General features: G+C 43.1%; 1 protein-coding gene across 1 annotated transcript in view; it reads left to right on the top strand.

Moving 5' to 3' along the window:
- The window catches only part of cssa29h8orf34 (chromosome ssa29 C8orf34 homolog), a 173,471-nt gene that overhangs the window by 61,934 nt on the left and 98,527 nt on the right, over window positions 1-13,010 (top strand). Inside the window, exons 4-6 of the mRNA XM_014181035.2 lie at window positions 5,412-5,531; window positions 7,190-7,218; window positions 8,614-8,777. Of these exons, the coding sequence (XP_014036510.1) occupies window positions 5,412-5,531; window positions 7,190-7,218; window positions 8,614-8,777 (313 nt within the window). The remainder of the gene's footprint in view (window positions 1-5,411; window positions 5,532-7,189; window positions 7,219-8,613; window positions 8,778-13,010) is intronic.

Here is a 13,010-nt window from a genome sequence, read left to right as displayed (position 1 = left end):
ATCAACGACATCACACCTACCCAGACCCACCTGTTCTCACACCTATCTCCAGTGTCTTCACTACTCTCTGTCAAATGTCCTCAAATTGCACCATTTTGTTCCTCTCTGTCGCCAACGCTCTTGAAATATTTAGATAATGAAGCATATGATGTTTACATTGTCTTAGCGATGGAGGATTGGTTTATTTACAGTTTTTAAGTATATGTTTTTTTTTAAAGATAATTGATGAGTAGAGTATCGTCCAACCCATCGGGTATCTCACTGCACCATTATATGCCATGTCTTGAAATATGCAGACAGGCGGATTAAAAGTACATTTACATTGTAATACTTCTGACAGCCAACATTCTAACTCCACACATGGACTTTATGACGTTCCCAGAAGGCATGGATTATTGAATCATTATTAGTTTTACTCGTAAGACATGACTCTGTCGTTGTGCTGTTGAATTTATGAATTTTGTCTCTTGTATAATCAATTATATACATTAGTTATGCTGGATTAAGCGTACATTTTCATTAACTGTAAGTGTATTAGTTATGTTCCAACATACCCTCCATTTTGTGCCAATATCAGTTCTTTCTAGGTCTTGGTTTCAATAGTTTCTAAGAGATTGTCAGTTGGATATGCTCTCTGCAAGGTTTTGTGTATCTTACCTGTCATATGAATACCCTTTTCTGTCTCAAATAGGATGTCCAACATAATTAAAATAGAAATGTTGTGATCTGAAACTTTTAAGTTGTATGTATACTGAACAAAAATGAAAATGCAACATGCAACAATTTGAAAGATTTGACTGATTTACAGTTCATATAAGGAAAATCTGTCAATTGTAATAAATTTGTTAGGCACTAATCTATGGATTTCACATGACTGGGTTGGAGTGGGCCTTGGAGGGCAAAAGCCCACCCACTGGGGGGCCAGTCCGAGCCAATCAGAAACAGTTTTTCCTCACAAAAGGGCTTTATTGCAGACAGAAATACTACACACCTGTCAGGTGGATGGATTATCTCGGCAATGGAGAAACTCTCCCTAACAGGTATGTAAACAAATGTGAGTAAAACATTTGAGAGAAATACGCTTTTTGTACATATGGAACAGTTCTGTGATTTATTTATTTCAGATCATGAAACATGGGACCAATACTTTACATGTTGCATTAATATTTTTGTTCAGTGTATTTGAAAATATCTACAGTGATCAGTCCAAAATTGATTTTTAATTTTGTCATGGAATTAAATTAATTTCGTATTATCAAGTCATTTATGCCTTTAGGTTTCCAATGTGGACCAATTTATTGGTGAATTCTGAAAAGCTATCCAAGGATTGTTCCATAGAGTTGTGTTTTTAGGGAGTGATATTGGTTCTTGTAGAATACGTTTCATTTTCTTCCATGTTATTGTGTTCTTAACTATAAAGTTGTTCATGTTCTTAGCTTTATTCTTTGAAAAGAGACACACATCTTCAATAATTACTAATTGTTCCTCCTTAGTGCATTCAACAATTTGTCACAAGTAAAAGCCTTGGGTGGCGAGTTGATACATCTCCAAGTCTGGGAGGTGAAAGCAACCCTCAGACTTAGGGAGATGTACAACTTTCCTTTTTATTCTATGAGTTTTATTTGCCCATTTAGTTTATATTCATGTTTACCAATACTGATACCTCTAACATTTGGGTCCTGTCTAATTCTTTCCGCAAGCAGTTCAATTGCCAGTGCGAACAGGAGGGGGGAGAGAGGACATCCCTGTCTTGTGCACCTTTCTAAAGCAATTTCATCAGATAATGTATTATTTGTGTATATTTTAGCTTTAGGATATTTATATAATATTTTTTGTTGTGTGTGTGTTTCATATGTGTTTTGTTAGGGAGAGTATACTACAGGGTAACTGTGCACTTCAAAACAGGCTAGAAAGCAGGACCATCACAGCACCACAATGTCATATTTTATATTCATATTTAATAGCTTAATCTCCCAAGAATAATAAAGGCATCAACATACGGTTTACCTACATGTTTATTATTATTCAACCTACTGTTAACATACTGTACATGTGTAATATTTCATTCCTTGTTGTTTCTAGTCTTTCTATGCTACTGTTACAGTTGACCATTACAATGGACAGAGGTAGGAAGAAGAAGAGAAAAATAGATAGAGGGAGGAACGAAGGAAAGGGAGGAGAGGAAGGAACGGCAAAGACTTAACATGCCTCTGCTAACTTGAACAGTGTGTGAGTTAAGACACCGTGTGACTCATGCAGGAAAGGCATTCACACTAAATAACAACAGATAAAATCCTCCTATTCTTCCTCAAAACAATCCGTCAAAAAGGTAGATTACATACCTGGGTACTCTCCAGGTTTATAACTTAACATGAACATCCCCCTACTGTAGAATACTTCTAGTAATCCAGTGGATTTCAGTCATGAAACATATACATGAAACATACTGTACATGAAACATGCATAACACATGGTATCACTGTATCTTTGTAGAACACGTCTAGTACTGTACTTTACACAGATGGCTGAAGCAATTCAAAGTAGTCATCCATACAGTAGTGATGTTCAGAGATACAACACAGTACAGTGATGTATGAAGGAGCAGGCACTCACTTCTCAGGAACATAGAAGAGCAGAATCCATCAAACTAGTTTTAGATTACTGCTTCAGATGACTTTCTAGAACATTTAGTAGTGGCCCTGCTTTCACCCACCCATTTCCTGCTGTATTTCAGATCATTTCAAATGTATGTATTTTTCATAAGGACCTAATACTGTCTGTCCTGATGAATATAGATCTCTCTCCATTATCTTTCATGTAATCCAAAACTCTGTGTGTGCGAGCAATGTGTGTGCGGGGGTTATTACTACAGATGTCGAATTTTAACTTGGTCACTGTTTTGTCGATGAGCATTTTCCTGCTGCATCAGGAAATTCAAATGAGCCTCATGAGTCCCTGAAAAAGAACAGTTCTATTTCTCTCCATGCGGAGGCAGTCGAGTCATTGGGATCACGGCTTGCTATCCAAATAATGTTCTCTCCTGCTCGCTTAAACTCTAGGCCTAGGTCCTATTACTGCAACATTCAAATGTACAATAATGTATCTGAAAAGCAGCCAGACACATCAACAACTGTTGTTTTACATGGCTTAATAACAATATAGATATTGGTCTCCACTAGCCTACGACATACAAGTGTTAAGTGTATGGTAAGGTCAGAATTAAGTTCAATCGTGGTCTCCACTATGCTGTTTTTCTCTCGGTTCCTGAAGCTTTTCCAATATCAAACACTATATCTCAACTGCCAGTCTGGCATTGAAGAGACAGAGTTGTGCTCCTCTCTGCACCAGAATATAATGGGTTGAGATACACCTTTACAGGCTCTTGCCATTTAGCTGATGCCTTTTATCTGTCCAAATATTGGTATTGGTGGCCCAGCAGGAATCAAACCCACAACTTTTGAACAGACTAAGGGCGATTAATGTATTTGACAAGCATTCTGTACAATAGAAATAAAGAATTTAATCGTTTACCACGGCAAATCTACTATGCCAATTTACCTGACACATTGTATTAATGGAAACTAATGTTGGTGTAGCATATTGTTGTTATTTTATTTGTTTCCTATTTATCTTATCCAAAAGTGTCTGGTATGTTCATTTCTCATCAAGATATCCTTGCACTGTCTATATTTGAAATGTGTAAATAAATCAAAGTCAATCGGGGGGATTGAGTTATTTGTGGAACCTCATGTCGTAGCCTAGTGGCGGCGTGGGCCAGAATTGAACCCACGCCGACACGTTATGCTTGTATGTGCGCTGCCACGCTGAATGCAGCGGCCCTAACCACTAGACCACTCCAGACCACATTGAACTCAATTTTGACCTTAGCATACACTTCCCACTTGTATGTTGTAGGCTAGTGGAGACCATTATCTATATTGTTATTAAGCTATGTAAAATGATGGTTGTTGACGTGTCTGGCTGCTTTTCAGATACATTTTTGTACATTTGAATGTTGCAGTAATAGGACCTAGGTTTAGCGTATAAGCGAGCAAGAGAGAAAATAATTTTGATAGCAAGCCCTGATCCCAATGACTCGACTGCCCCGCATGGAGAGAAAGAGAACTGCTCATTTTCAGGGACTCACAAGTCATATTTTAATTTCCTGATGCAGTAGGAAAATTCTCTCTGACAAAAGAGTGATCAAGTTAAGATCCGGCATCTGTAGAGAATAGGGTGCCATTTGGGACTTAGGCAAAGCAAAGCACTACGTGTATGTCCATTATTATCCCTAACCGGGGGTATTAGTGCAGTAGACCGGTTCCATATGGATGGTTTATTCAGAGATGTACTTTACACTTAGTGTTCAAAACATTAGGAACACCTTCATAATATTGAGTTGCACCCTCTTTTGCCCTCAGAACAGCCTAAATTCGTTGGTGCATGGACTCTACAAGCTGTCGAATGCATTCCATAGGGATGCTGGCCCATGTTGGCTCCATTGCTTCTCACAGTTCCCAAGTTGGCTGGATGTCCTTTGGGTGGTGGACCATTCTTGATACACACAGGAAACTGTTGAGCGTGAAATAGCCAGCATCGCTGCAGTTCTTGACACAAACCGGTGCTCCTGGCACCTACTACCATACCCCGTTCAAAGGCAAATATTTTGTCTTGCCCATTCACCCTCTGAATGGCATACATACACAATCCATGTCTCAATTGTCTCAAGGCTTAAAAATATTTCTTTAACCTGTCTCCTCCCCTTCATCTACACTGATTGAGGTGGATTTAACAAGTGACATCAATAAGGGATTACAGCTTTCACCTGGATTCACCTGGTCAGTTTATGTCATGGAAAAGGCAGGTGTTCTGAATGTTGTGTACACTCAGTGTAGGTGTTGGAACATAATGATGCACATAAGATGTGGGTTAAGTTAAAGACTACATGTATATTCCTCTATCCCTAAAGGATAATATTTCTCCCCCTCTCCCTCCATATTTCATGTATATATCTCTATCTCTTCATTCATGAATTAAACATCACAGCGAGAGAGAGATTTAGAGGGAGCGAGAGATGGAGAGGGAGATAGAGGGGCCCAGGGCTAAGGCAGGGGGACACTGGAGGACGTTGGTGAGACGATAATGAAATCTGGGTCATTTCCTCTTTTTGTTTGTCCCATTTTCATCTGTTAATCATGCTGTAAAGTCCTCCAGGCCTCGAGGGAGACCAGTGGTCATGGAGGGGACACATCGACTTTCCTCCAAGCTTTTCCATACAGAACACTTCTCTTGATATCTAAGCTTTATTGACATATGTGAAAGTTAATGACTTTCTCATTTCTCAAGTTATGGTTTGTTTCAGTGTTGAAGAACATTTCAATGAAATTGCTCTGTGTGTTTGTGCGTTTCAGTGCCGCGGTCCATAGAGCACCCATCGTGGGAGTGGAGGGAGAGCAAAGACTTTGATGAGCTCAACCACATCCTGCAGGAGAGCAAGAAGCTGGGCAAGGCTCTGGAGAACCTGTCACGCAGTGAGTCTAGTAACTAAACCCTAATACTGTACCCTAAACCCTAATACTGTACCCTAAACCCTAATACTGTACCCTAAACCCTAAAGCCAAGGCTCTAGAGCAGGTATTCCCAAACTGGGGTACGCGCAATGCCGTCGGGGATACGCCAAATAAAAATGTGATTCACAGAAGAAAAAGAAAGAAAAAAATAGTATTTTTTTACACTTTTTTCTTCACATTTTCAAACAGTCCATTTATATTTTCCAACATTTGGGGTGAGTTTTTTTTCCTCGCCTGAGTAGCCTCATTTCACTGTCAAAAATAAAACTAAACCATCTAGTGTTCAACGAAATAACAACACAATGTCAAATACAGGTAGCCTAGTCAAATAATTAACATCCAATCACATTAACCATTACTCTCTTGCGGGAATTCCACTAACGATCCGTATGTACTGTAGCCAAACATAGCTTCTGCTCATGTTGATATCTGTACTGATGTTGCAAAAGCCATGACAGGTAGACATAGTGGAGTGGTAACGCGCGTGCAAGCAGTTGCTCCCGATCCACCGAGAGGCTCTTGCTGCCAAGGGAATGCCTGACAGCTTGAAAGACGTTTTGGACACTACAGTGAAAATGTTTAACTTTGTTAAATCAAGGCCCCTGAACTCTCGTGTATTTTCTGCATTATGCAATGATATGGGCAGCGACCATGTAACGCTTTTACAACATACCGAAGTACGCTAGTTATCAAGGGGCAAAGTATTGACACGTTTTTTTAAATTGAGAGACGAGCTTAAAGTTTTATTTACGATGACGAGTTTCTCACACGACTGGTCTATCTGGGTGATGTTTTTTCTCGCCTGAATGATCTGAATCTAGGACTACAAGGACTCTCTGTAGTCGCAACTATATTCAATGTGTGGGACAAAATTGAGGCTATGATTAAGAAGTTGGAGCTCTTCTCTGTCTGCATTAACAAGGACAACACATAGGTATTTCCATTGTATGATTTTTTGTGTGCAAATGAACTCAAGCTTACAGACAATGTCAAATGTGATATAGCGAAGCACCTGAGTGAATTGGGTGCGCAATTACGCAGGTACTTTCCCGAAACAGATGACACAAACAATTGGATTCGTTATCCCTTTCATGCCCTGCCTCCAGTCCACTTACCAATATCTGAACAAGAGAGCCTCATCGAAATTTCAACAAGCGGTTCTGTGAAAATTGTATTTAATCAGAAGCCACAGCCAGATTTCTGGATAGGGCTGCGCTCAGAGTATCCTGCCTTGGCAAATCGTGCTGTTAAGACACTGATGCCCTTTGAAACCATGTATCTATGTGAGAGTGGATTCTCGGCCCTCACTAGCATGAAAACTAAATACAGGCACAGACTGTGTATGGGAAATGATTTAAGACTGAGACTCTATGTGCATCCTTTCAAGCACACCCTTCTCATTAACCTGTTTGAAGGGGTACTATAAAAAGTTTGGGAACCACTGCTCTAGAGAACCTGTCACGAGGTATTACGTTTATCTTATAGTAACCCCTTAACCACTTTTGACTAGAGGTAATACTTATAGTAACTTATTACTATAATCACTTTGTATATATTTTGGAACTAGAGACCGCAAGAAAAGCAGAGCCCCCTCTGAATCACTGTTCTCTTCCTTAAAGGTATCGCTGCTTCTGATGAACTTGATCAGGTGACTATGAACTACTTTGTTATGATTTTCCTCTGATATTGAAACTGTTACATCGTCACCTTCTACTGCCGTCACCCTGTCTGTTGCAATCGGATTCCATCTTTCTTCAATTTGGGCTCAGTTAACAGCACGACACACAGCTCTGAGAATAATTGTGTGTGTGTGTGTGTGTGTGTGTGTGTGTGTGTGTGTGTGTGTGTGTGTGTGTGTGTGTGTGTGTGTGTGTGTGTGTGTGTGTGTGTGTGTGTGTGTGTGTGTGTGTGTGTGTGTGTGTGTGTGTGTGTGTGTGTGGGAGAATAATGACAAACCACAATCTCATGGGAATGACATCCATCTGCAGAAACTTCAATAAGCATGTCTTCTTCCTGTATTTTCCTGGGTGCTATTGTGTTGAGGTGATTCCTAGCAGACAAAGCTTTGTTTGGCCTGGATTCTACACGGTAATGAGAGAACTCACTTTCCAGTGCACAGTATTCCCAGTATTGCACACAGTCTTAATTGCAAATTGATTGTCAGGAGTCCCCTCAAACGGAAGGTTTTAGTAACCTTTATTACTAAAGCTTATGAGGATGTCCACTTTAATATTTCAACTTTAATGGGCGTCCATCTGATTTCTCATGGCACTGCCATGCCCCCATAATTCGAACCCTGAAGATAGCAGCAGCATTTGATATATTCTTGTTCTCAAGAAGAGACGTACCCTATAGAGGTAATATCATACAGTATACAGTACAGTACAGTATGTCTGCTTGACTCCAAGCCCAGATAATCTCCTTCGAGACAAGACAAAGACAGACCGTATATATTTACCTTCCTATCATGTATTAAGTATTGAATTCCATTCCACTTCGAACACGGTATAGACACCTAAATGAGTGATACTGTGTGAGTGGCTGTAAGCACTGTCAAGTTAGGGTTGCTGTCAGGGTTGAAATGGTAAAAAAAAATGGTGGGCAAACACTGATGGCCGGTCGCGTTGAAAACAGTAATGCTCCCTATACTTTCAACGGATTTTTGCATAAAAGCTGGGTAAAGGCTTGCACAAAATAAAAAAGCTGAATAAGCGGAGTTCATGTGCGTTTACCCTCCAATACACCACTGGTTGATAATAATAATAATACACACAGGCAGACAGACAGGTAGACGGGCAGACAGGCAGACAGGCAGACAGGCATTGAAGCAACGTTTATTTATTTGGCACACAAATGTATCACTAACAAAATCTACTTTCTGTTTTGAACTGAATGGCCATATGACAGTCCCTTTCTCTACCTATCTCCCTCCACCCCCTTCTCTCTCCCTTCCATCACCTCTCCTCTCTTTCCCCTCTCTCTTCTCTCTCTCTCTCTCTCTCTCTCTCTCACCCTCCCCTACCCCCTCTCCCCCTTGCACTAGAACCTTGGGGGGTATAACTCAGTGCTGCGGCCCAGGGTTGTGGGGGAGTGGGTGGGCAGGGAGGAAGAGGATCCAGACCCCCTGGCAGCAGAGATGCTCCAGCCCCCAGTCCCCAGGAACAAGACTGAGGTGTGGGGGAGGGCCAATAACAGCCCTGCCTTGAGGTAAAAGAGAGAGAGAGAGCGAGAGAGAGTGTGTGTGTGTGTAAATGTGTAAATGTATTTGTGTGTGCTTGTGTGTGTGTGTCAAAGTGACGCCTTAAAGGCATCCACATGTTAGGGGACACACATCGTTTTTCTGGAGTCAAGCCGAAGTTGGTAGCCGAAGTCGGTGATTGGTTGTCACGTTTGTCTGAAGGAATGGACCAAGGCGCAGCGTGAGTATCGTTATTAATCTTTATTAATATGTGAAACTATGCAAGACATACAATAAACTATAAACAAAACAACAAACCGTGACGACAGAGGTGCAACATGCACTAACTCAAAATGATCTCCCACAAACAACAGGTGGGAAAAGGCTGCCTAAATATGATCCCCAATCAGAGACAACGATAGACAGCTGCCTCTGATTGAGAACCATATCAGGCCAACATAGAAAGACAACATCTAGATAATCCACCCTAGTCACACCCCGACCTAACCAAAATAGAGAATAAAAAGGATCTCTAAGTTCAGGGCATGACAGTACCCCCCCCCAAAGGTGCGGACTCCGGCCGCAAAACCTGACTCTAAAGGGGAGGGTGCGGTTGGGCATCTAGCCTCGGTGGCGGCTCCGGTGCGGGACGTAGACCCCGCTCTACTTGCGGATCCGCCATCCTCGGTGGCGACTCTATTTCGGGGATCATCGCCGGAAGCTCCGGACCGTGGATCGTCGCCGGAGGAACTGGCCAGTGGGTCGTCGCCGGAAGCTCCGGACCGTGGATTGTCGCCGGAGGAACCGGACCGTGGGTCGTCGCCTGAGGCTCTGGATTGCCGACCGTCGCCAGAGGCTCCGGACTGCAGACCGTCGCCAGAGGCTCCGGACTGGGGACCGTCGCCGGAGGTTCCGGACTGTGGGCCGTCTCAGGAGGTTCCGGACTGTGGGCCGTCTCAGGAGGTTCCGGACTGTGGGCCGTCTCAGGAGGTTCCGGACTGTGGGCCGTCTCAGGAGGTTCCGGACTGTGGGCCGTCTCAGCAGGTTCCGGACTGTGGGCCGTCTCAGGAGGTTCCCGGACTGTGGGCCGTCTCAGGAGGTTCCGGACTGTAAGCCGTCTCAGGAGGTTCCGGACTGTGGACCATCTCAGTAGGTTCCGGACTGTGAAATGTCGCCGGAAGCTCTGGACTGGGAACTGTTGCCGGAAGCTCTGGACTTGGAACTGTCGCCGGAAGCTCTGGACTGGGAACTGTCGCCGGAAGCTCTGGACTGGGAACTGTCGCCGGAAGCTCTGGACAGGGAACTGTCGCCGGAAGCTCTGGACTGGGAACTGTCGCCGGAAGCTCTGGACTGGGAAGGCGCACTGGAGGCCTGGTACGTGGAGCCGGGACAGGTGGCACCAGACTGGTGACACGCACCTCAGGGAGAGTGCGAGGAGCAGGCACAGGACGTACTGGGCTGTGGAGGCGCACTGGAGACCTGGTGCGTAGAACCGGTGCAGGATATACTGGACCATGGAGGCGCACTAGAGATCTGGAGCGTAGAGCTGGCACAACCCGTTCTGGCTGGATACTCACTTTAGCCCGGCAAGTGCGGGGCGCTGGAACAGGATGCACTGGGCTGTGAAGGTGCACTGGCGACACAGTGCGTAGAGCCGGCGCAGGATATCCTGGACCGAGGAGATGTACTGGAGACCAGGAGCGCTGAGCCGGCACAACCCGTCCTGGCTGAATGCCCACTCTAGCCCGGCAAATGCAGGGAGCCGGCAACGAGGGCACCGGGCTGTGAATGCGCACTGGAGATACAGTGCGTATCGCCGCATAACACGATGCCTGACCGGTCACACGCTCCCCACAGTAAGCATGGGGAGTTGGCTCAGGTCTAAACCCTGACTCCGCCAATCTCCCCGTGTGCCCCCCCCCAAAATGTTTTGGAGCTGCCTCTCGGGCTTCCGTTGTCGTTCTAACTCCTCGTATCGTTGCCGTTCCTCTCTTGCTGCCTCCATCTGCTCCCTTGAGCGGCGATACTCTCCACATCGCGTCCAGGGCCCTGCTCCACTCATGATCTCCTCCCATGTCCACTCATCCTGGCCACACTGCTTGGTCCGTTTTTGGTGGGGTCTTCTGTCACGTTTGTCTGAAGGAATGGACCAAGGTGCAGCGTGAGTATCGTTCCACATCTTTATTAATATGTGAAACTATGCAAGACGTACAATAAACTATAAACAGAACAACAAACCGTGACGACAGAGGTGCAACATGCACTAACTCAAAATAATCTCCCACAAACAACAGGTGGGAAAAGGCTGCCTAAATATGATCCCCAATCAGAGACAACGATAGACAGCTGCCTCTGATTGAGAACCATATCAGGCCAACATAGAAAGACAACATCTAAATAACCCACCCTAGTCACACCCCGACCTAACCAAAATAGAGAATAAAAAGGATCTCAAAGGTCAGGGCGTGACATTGGTCAACGGTTGGGATTCTTCAAAAAAGTCTTTATTGTCATTCCACGAGAGATGACTCATTTTCATGCACATTTTTACATTGAGAAATATTGCACCAAACATTTTAGTTACAGTTGAAGTCGGAAGTTTACAAACACTTAGGTTGGAGTCATTAAAAGTAGTTTTTCAACCACTCCACAGATTTCTTGTTTACAAACTCTAGTTTTGGCAAGTCGGTTAGGACATCTACTTTGTGCATGACACAACTCATTTTTCCAACAATTGTTTAGACAGATTATTTCACTTATAATTCACTGTATCACAATTCCAGTGGGTCAGAAGTTTACATACACTAAATTGACTGTGCCTTTAAACAGCTTGTAAAATTCCAGAAAATTATGTTATGGCTTTAGAATCTTCTGATTCTAATTGACATCATTTGAGTCAATTGGAGGTGTACCTCTGGATGTATTTCAAGGCCTACCTTCAAACTCAGTGCCTCTTTGCTTGACATCATGGGAAAATCAAAAGAAATCAGCCAAGACCTCTGAAAAAGAATTGTAGACCTCCACAAGTCTGGTTCATCCTTGGGAGCAATTTCCAAACGCCTGAAGGTACCACGTTCATCTGTACAAACAATAGTACGAAAGTATAAATACCATGGGACCACGCAGCCGTCATACCGCTCAGAAAGGAGACGCGTTCTGTCTCCTAGAGATGAACGTACTTTGGTGTGAAAAGTGCAAATCAATCCCAGATCAACAGCAAATGACCTTGTGAAAATGCTGGAGGAAACAGGTACAAAAGTATCTATATCTACAGTAAAACGAGTCCTATATCGACATAATCTGAAAGGCCGCTCAGCAAGGAAGAAGCCACTGCTCCAAAACCGCCATTAAAAAGCCAGACTATTGTTTACAACTGCACATGGGGCCAAAGATCGTACTTTTTAGAGAAAGGTCCTCTGGTATGATGAAACAAAAATAGAACTGTCTGGCCATAATGACCATCGATGGCATCATGAGGTAGGAAAATTATGTGGATATATTGAAGCAACATCTCAAGACATCAGTCAGGAAGTTAAAGCTTGGTCGCAAATGGGTCTTCCAAATGAACAATGACCCCAATGATACTTCAAAAGTTGTGGCAAAATGGCTTAAGGACAACAAAGTCAAGATATTGGAGTAGGCCTCCTTGCTCACAAAGCCCTGACCTCAATCCTATAGAAAATGTGTGGGCAGAACTGAAAAAGCATGTGTGAGCAAGGAGGCCTAAAAACCTGACTCAGTTACACCAGCTCTGTCAAGAGGAATGGGCCAAAATTCACCCAACTTATTGTTGAAAGCTTGTGGAAGGCTACCCAAAACGTTTGAGCCAAGTTGGACAATTTAAAGGCAATGCTACCAAATACTAATTTAGTGTATGTAAACTTCTGACCCACTGGGAATGTGATGAAATAAATGAAAGCTTCAAATATATCATTCTCTCTATTATTATTTTGACATTTCACATGCTTAAAATGAAGTGGTGATCCTAACTGACCTAAAACAGGGAATTTATACAAGGATTAAATGTCAGGAATTGTGAAAAACTGAGTAAACTTCCGACTTCAACTGTATATTTAAAATTGCGCGACTAAGATCTCCTCTGCAAAAATGTCAAAATGAATTACCGTTTTCTTGAGTTATCTGATTATTTAGAGGAAATGTATACTGGCTACAGCGTCTCAAAATGGACAAACAATACTATCGCCTTTTCTTTCTCGCTTTTCAAACAAAGCTTTTTTATTTTAAGGGAGTATGCTAGCACA

Source organism: Salmo salar, chromosome 29 (genome assembly GCF_965601325.2).
Source record: "Salmo salar chromosome 29, fSalSal1, whole genome shotgun sequence".
NCBI classification, from domain to species: domain Eukaryota; kingdom Metazoa; phylum Chordata; class Actinopteri; order Salmoniformes; family Salmonidae; genus Salmo; species Salmo salar.
Note: the sequence above shows the minus strand (reverse complement) of the source record. Positions and strands in the feature narration are given on the sequence as shown.